At 37.6% G+C, this 4,996-nt stretch overlaps 1 protein-coding gene across 1 annotated transcript; it reads left to right on the top strand.

Moving 5' to 3' along the window:
• The first annotated feature begins 2,563 nt into the window (after nucleotides 1-2,563).
• Nucleotides 2,564-4,242, top strand: LOC145120265 (light-harvesting complex-like protein 3 isotype 2, chloroplastic). The gene is made up of 3 exons (XM_079056082.1): nucleotides 2,564-3,053; nucleotides 3,634-3,771; nucleotides 3,868-4,242. Exons 1-3 carry the CDS (start codon nucleotides 2,693-2,695, stop codon nucleotides 4,101-4,103), a joined length of 735 nt encoding a protein of 244 aa, XP_078912208.1. The 5' UTR covers nucleotides 2,564-2,692; the 3' UTR covers nucleotides 4,104-4,242.
• Nucleotides 4,243-4,996: the final 754 nt, after the last annotated feature.

Below are 4,996 nucleotides of genomic sequence, written 5' to 3'. Positions count from 1 at the left end.
CTGCGGCAACAGCTATTTGCCATGGAAGCACGAGCGGTGCAAGCTGGAAAGGAAAGAGATGAAGTCATTGGAGAAATGACTGAGATGGCCCAGTTGTTGGCACAACACTTCGGTATATGAGCTTACTACCGTCGGCGAGCGCTCCTTAGAGTGTTAGGACTAGTCATATCTATCCTTAGTATTATGCTTATATGATCTATGCTATGTACCATCGACTCTATGTTTAAGTGCTTACACTACTCATAGAGTCGTTACGCTGCCGAACTTGCACCACTTATGTATGCTCTTTCGAGCAAATTTTCATGTAACAAAGTGCGGATAATATTAATGGAAAAAAAAAATTATGTGTTCTATTGTGATGTTGTGATATGCTATGTGTTATGTATCCATGATTGTATGCTAATTTGTGAAACTACTTAAGTTCATGCAATACACCTAGTTTATAGGACCACAATCTCACAAAAATCATAGGCACTCAACATATTTCCGTTCCATGACAGAAAGATGCCCCAACGACCAACCCGTGGAAACCCTGGACCAACCACACCCGAAGTCAACTCGGCTGCATTCCAAGCAGCTGTATCTGCTGCGGTTACTGCGGCCATGGCGCAAATCCACCAAGGGAACAATGGTGGAGTCAATGGACAAGGGGCTGGAAGTTCGAACAACGGAATAAATCAAGGACTTACCAAGACATGCTCCTACAAGGACTTCACCAACGCCAAGCCACGAACCTTTAATGGCACGGGTGGAATGATAACCCTAAAGAGATGGATAGAAAAGGTGGAATCAGTATTTGAGATATGTGAATGCCCCGAAGAGGTGAATCAGTATTTGAAGAAACCGTTTGGTTCGATCCGGTGTAGAAATTGACATGAAACCAGTTGTTGTTGAACCACTTTCATCTCTGGTTCCCGGTCTAATCGATTTAATCGTTCGGTTCGAATCATTTTTAAAACATTGATTGTGTATGACATTTCCATTATCAATTTCATTCCTATTATTGGTACAATGTCTTTTAGTTAGGGTGTGCACGGGTTAGTTTTGGGTTGAAACCGAACCCAACCCGATAATTTCGGTTTTTGGGTTTTGAACTCCATTGGGTTCGGTTTTTGGGTCCATGAATCGTTTCTTTGATTTTTGGTTCAAAGCATGGGTTGATAGGTTTTGGTTTTAACTGTGTTTTTTGGGTGACACTCTCCTTGCATATAATAATCTTCTTGTATTTGTTCAATGTTCCCTTGATTATTTGCTTCAAAGCCTTTGGTAACATCTTTCATCCAATCAAATATCATCAATGGTAATTATGTATCATGATCAAAATAGTGAGATCATGAGCTAAAAAGAACATGATTTGAGATTGAGCCTATACCATTGGCCTATTGGGAGTGCTTATGTAACCATGGGCGTAAGGATGAAATGTCAATGACACCTCTTTGTGTAGCCACCCCCAACTTGAGTAAGAACATTATGGTTGTTGAGTGAAGTGAGGAGCTCCACGGAGCTTCACAATCTCTCTCTCTCTCTCTCTCCCCCTCTCTCTCTCTCTCTTAGATTTTATTTATATAGAAAGATAACATGGAGTTATGAGTATTTTCTAGGGTTAGTAAGAGTATAGTGAAGTTGATGTGACACTGAGATGATAGTAAATACCTTATGGATTACTCCTAATAGCATTATCAACCCAAGTATCTGGATTTTCAATTTCATAATGATATTTAGGTCGAAGGGAGAAACATGCAACTCAATTTACCTTTTATTGGTATTACTAGGAGAGGTAGCATATGTTGTTTGAAAACAAAGATATTTGATTGAAATAAAAGGTTAATGGAATATGAGGTTTTATGAAATTAGCTATGAAACTTCACCTTCATTTTTAGGCTATGAGGTATATACGGTATACATAGAAGCTAGCCACATCAACTTAACACCCGTCCACCAACAACACTATACTATTCTAGGGTGGTCTTTACGCTTAGCTTCTTCCGTAGAGAGAGAGAGAGAGAGAGAGAGTCATTCTCTACCCCTCCGTCAAACATGCATCATGCCACAACAGGAGTACACCCATTTGGGATGGTGTTCACGCGTCAAGAGCTTGCAACTTAGCCTTAAGGGAACCTTCACTCACCAAATGACCTTAGACAAAAGTCTATGATTCCTCATTTTCGATATTTTGTATGCTTTTACAAAAACTAATCGAATTTTTCAGCTTCTTGTCCGGAAAAGATATTTCACAACCCAAAAATATTGTGCAATCCTATTACAAAATACTTTTATAATAGAAAAAGTTATTTCTCAACAATTAATATATTTCGTAGACGACAAAATACATGAATGATAAATATCTTAAAATAAAATGAAAAATGATCATTTTGTTAAATTAACATATTTTACCAATTTGATATTATTGCATTAACCCTGTCGGAGAAGCTGCTCTCAAGGTATTTATTATAGAGTAACTAAATTGGGGAAAGTAGTTGAAATGAAACCTATTTCACCCACCAGTAGTTCTTGTTGGCATTGATTCACTTCTTTTACCAAACATGCCAAGCTTCTAAATAAGTTTCCTCAATATCTTTAACCCAATCTCCCCCCATGCTCACATGCTCTCAGCCTTAGGTTATCTCCATCACATACCACTCTCTGATCTTTCTTCCTTTTTTTGAAAAAAGAAACTGTAAACATCAAAACTATGTCTTCATCAATGGCCTTGTTCTCTTCAACGACACCACATCTTCCTTCTTTATCCTCTTCCTTCAAAACCCACTTCCCAATTAACCCATTTCTCTCTTTGAAGCCTCAAAGACACCTGCTTTTTGTGTCTGTTAGAGCTACTGAAAATGGGGCCGGAGCTGTCATTGCTGTGGAGGAGAAGAAAGCTTCTCAGCCGAAGGCTCCGGAGGAGGCGTCTCTTGGAAACGGAGCTCCGATGGCAGAACAGGAGGAGGAAGCGATGGCGAAATTCGAAGATCCCAAATGGGTTTCGGGGACATGGGACTTAAAACAGTTTCAGAAAGGTGGAGCTACTGACTGGGATGGAGTTATCGATGCAGGTAAGATTCTGTCGACCACGTGTTTGATAAAAAGTCGATCTTGGAATTTGAGGTTTAGACATGGAATTGAATCGAATTAGGGTTTATTTGGGAACTCTAATTCAATGCAACTTCAAACCTTCGATTCCATGCTTCTTTAACAGTTATCTTACTTCAAAGCTTAAAAAACCCAGCTACTATTTCAAGCGCAGCAAAGCCCGAAAATCGACGAATAGGGTGGAATTTTACAGTTTTCGTTTTTCTGAAAATGATTGACCTTACGGTTTTATGCTAATTGATATTAGATCGACTACAAAAAGTGAAAAAACAACTGCTAAAACTGGACTTGCCAAACATGGTTCTTCTTGATTGTTCCTAAAAAACTAAAAGTTTTCTTAAAATTGCTAATTTTGTAAAGCGTGTGGCAGTTGTTTCATCATATCTTTTTCTGATTGTTAAACTCCTGGAAGATGATCTTATCAATTTTTGAAAACAAAAAACTTTGTTCACTATCTTCCACATTGTAGCTCTTTTAGCCATTTTGTCTACTTTTTACAATGACCTAAATGCCCCTCTTGATTTTCTTGTTTACTATTTCCAGAGGTTAAAAGGAGAAAATGGCTTGAAGACAATCCAGAATCATCCAACAATGACTTCCCTGTAGTTTTTGACACTTCCATTATTCCATGGTGGGCATGGATGAAGAGGTTTCATCTTCCAGAAGCTGAACTACTCAATGGTTAGTTTAATCTCACACGATTAAGATTGAAATTTTTTATAAAAATTAGAATGGGAAAAAAAAATCTTGAAAACTGCATTAACCATTGTTGTGTAGGGCGAGCTGCAATGGTGGGGTTCTTCATGGCTTACTTTGTAGATAGTTTGACCGGGGTTGGTCTAGTTGACCAAATGGGAAATTTCTTCTGCAAAACACTTCTATTTGTTGCAGTGGCTGGTGTTCTTTTGATCCGAAAGAATGAGGACTTAGATACCTTAAAGAAATTGTTTGATGAGACAACGTTTTATGACAAGCAATGGCAAGCAACTTGGCAAGATGAGAAGAAAGAATAAGAGTCGATGATGATTGATGAATGATAAAGTTTGGATCTTTTATGTTTCTTGTAGATCATCTTTGTTGTAGCTTATGGTTTTATGTTCTTCAATCGTGTTTCTTTAATGTTATAATGTGTTTTTTTTTCTTTTTCTTGAATTTGGATCGGTATAAGATAATAGCCGCATTTGTACTATGAGGTCATTCATGATTGAATTTGACTATTGAGTGGTATATTTGCATAAATAGTCAACGGTTTGAATCTTAGTTGTTGCATTGCAGTATATGAGTTTTAATTTCAATGTGGATTGGGCTGCTTCTAGGCACTAAGTTTTTATGCCCCGTCAGCAAACTGCTATGTATCTGATTTATATTTCACATGATATTTGGGAAGTACGGGCCAATCACAGTATGTGGGTTTTGGTTCCAATGTGAACCGGGCTTCTTCTGGACACTGGGTTCTTTTGTCAATCATCTAATGTGCAGTTGTGTATCTGATTTACATATCAAATAATGTTATGGAAGAATAATCTGTTCAGGTGTTGTTAGAAGCATAACCGTTAAATTTGTTTCTAGGTTTTGTTGTTTAACCTAGCTTGGGTCAAATCGTTCATCCGGTCGAACCCATTTATGGGGACTACTGAATCTACTGGCCAAAATCATATCATTTGTAAGAATCACATGTTATTTGAGACACTTAATGTTGATGGATTGTACATGAAAGCAAGAAGTACAACCATTTAATGTATAAGAGAAAAAAAAACAAATCTTGATTTGGTGGCACAGTTTATAGATGTAGAGATGTACTGGTTAGGCATGAAATGGGTAACATGAAAATTTATGTGGATGTGGAGTCATTGGCTTTGGTAGTTCTACTTAAATACTTCATTGAATATCCATCAACATCAAAAGA

This window comes from Lactuca virosa, chromosome 6, assembly GCF_052849685.1.
Source record: "Lactuca virosa cultivar CGN04683 chromosome 6, Lactuca_virosa_CGN04683_v6, whole genome shotgun sequence".
In the NCBI taxonomy this organism is placed as follows: domain Eukaryota; kingdom Viridiplantae; phylum Streptophyta; class Magnoliopsida; order Asterales; family Asteraceae; genus Lactuca; species Lactuca virosa.
Note: the sequence above shows the minus strand (reverse complement) of the source record. Positions and strands in the feature narration are given on the sequence as shown.

Excerpts from the sequence above, each read along its gene's own strand:
- LOC145120265 (XM_079056082.1), top strand. The coding sequence starts at position 2,693 with ATGTCTTCATCAATGGCCTTGTTCTCTTCAACGACACCACATCTTCCT. Across the intron at positions 3,054-3,633 it reads GGATGGAGTTATCGATGCAG|AGGTTAAAAGGAGAAAATGG; the intron begins GTAAGATTCTGT and ends TACTATTTCCAG. Across the intron at positions 3,772-3,867 it reads AGAAGCTGAACTACTCAATG|GGCGAGCTGCAATGGTGGGG; the intron begins GTTAGTTTAATC and ends ATTGTTGTGTAG.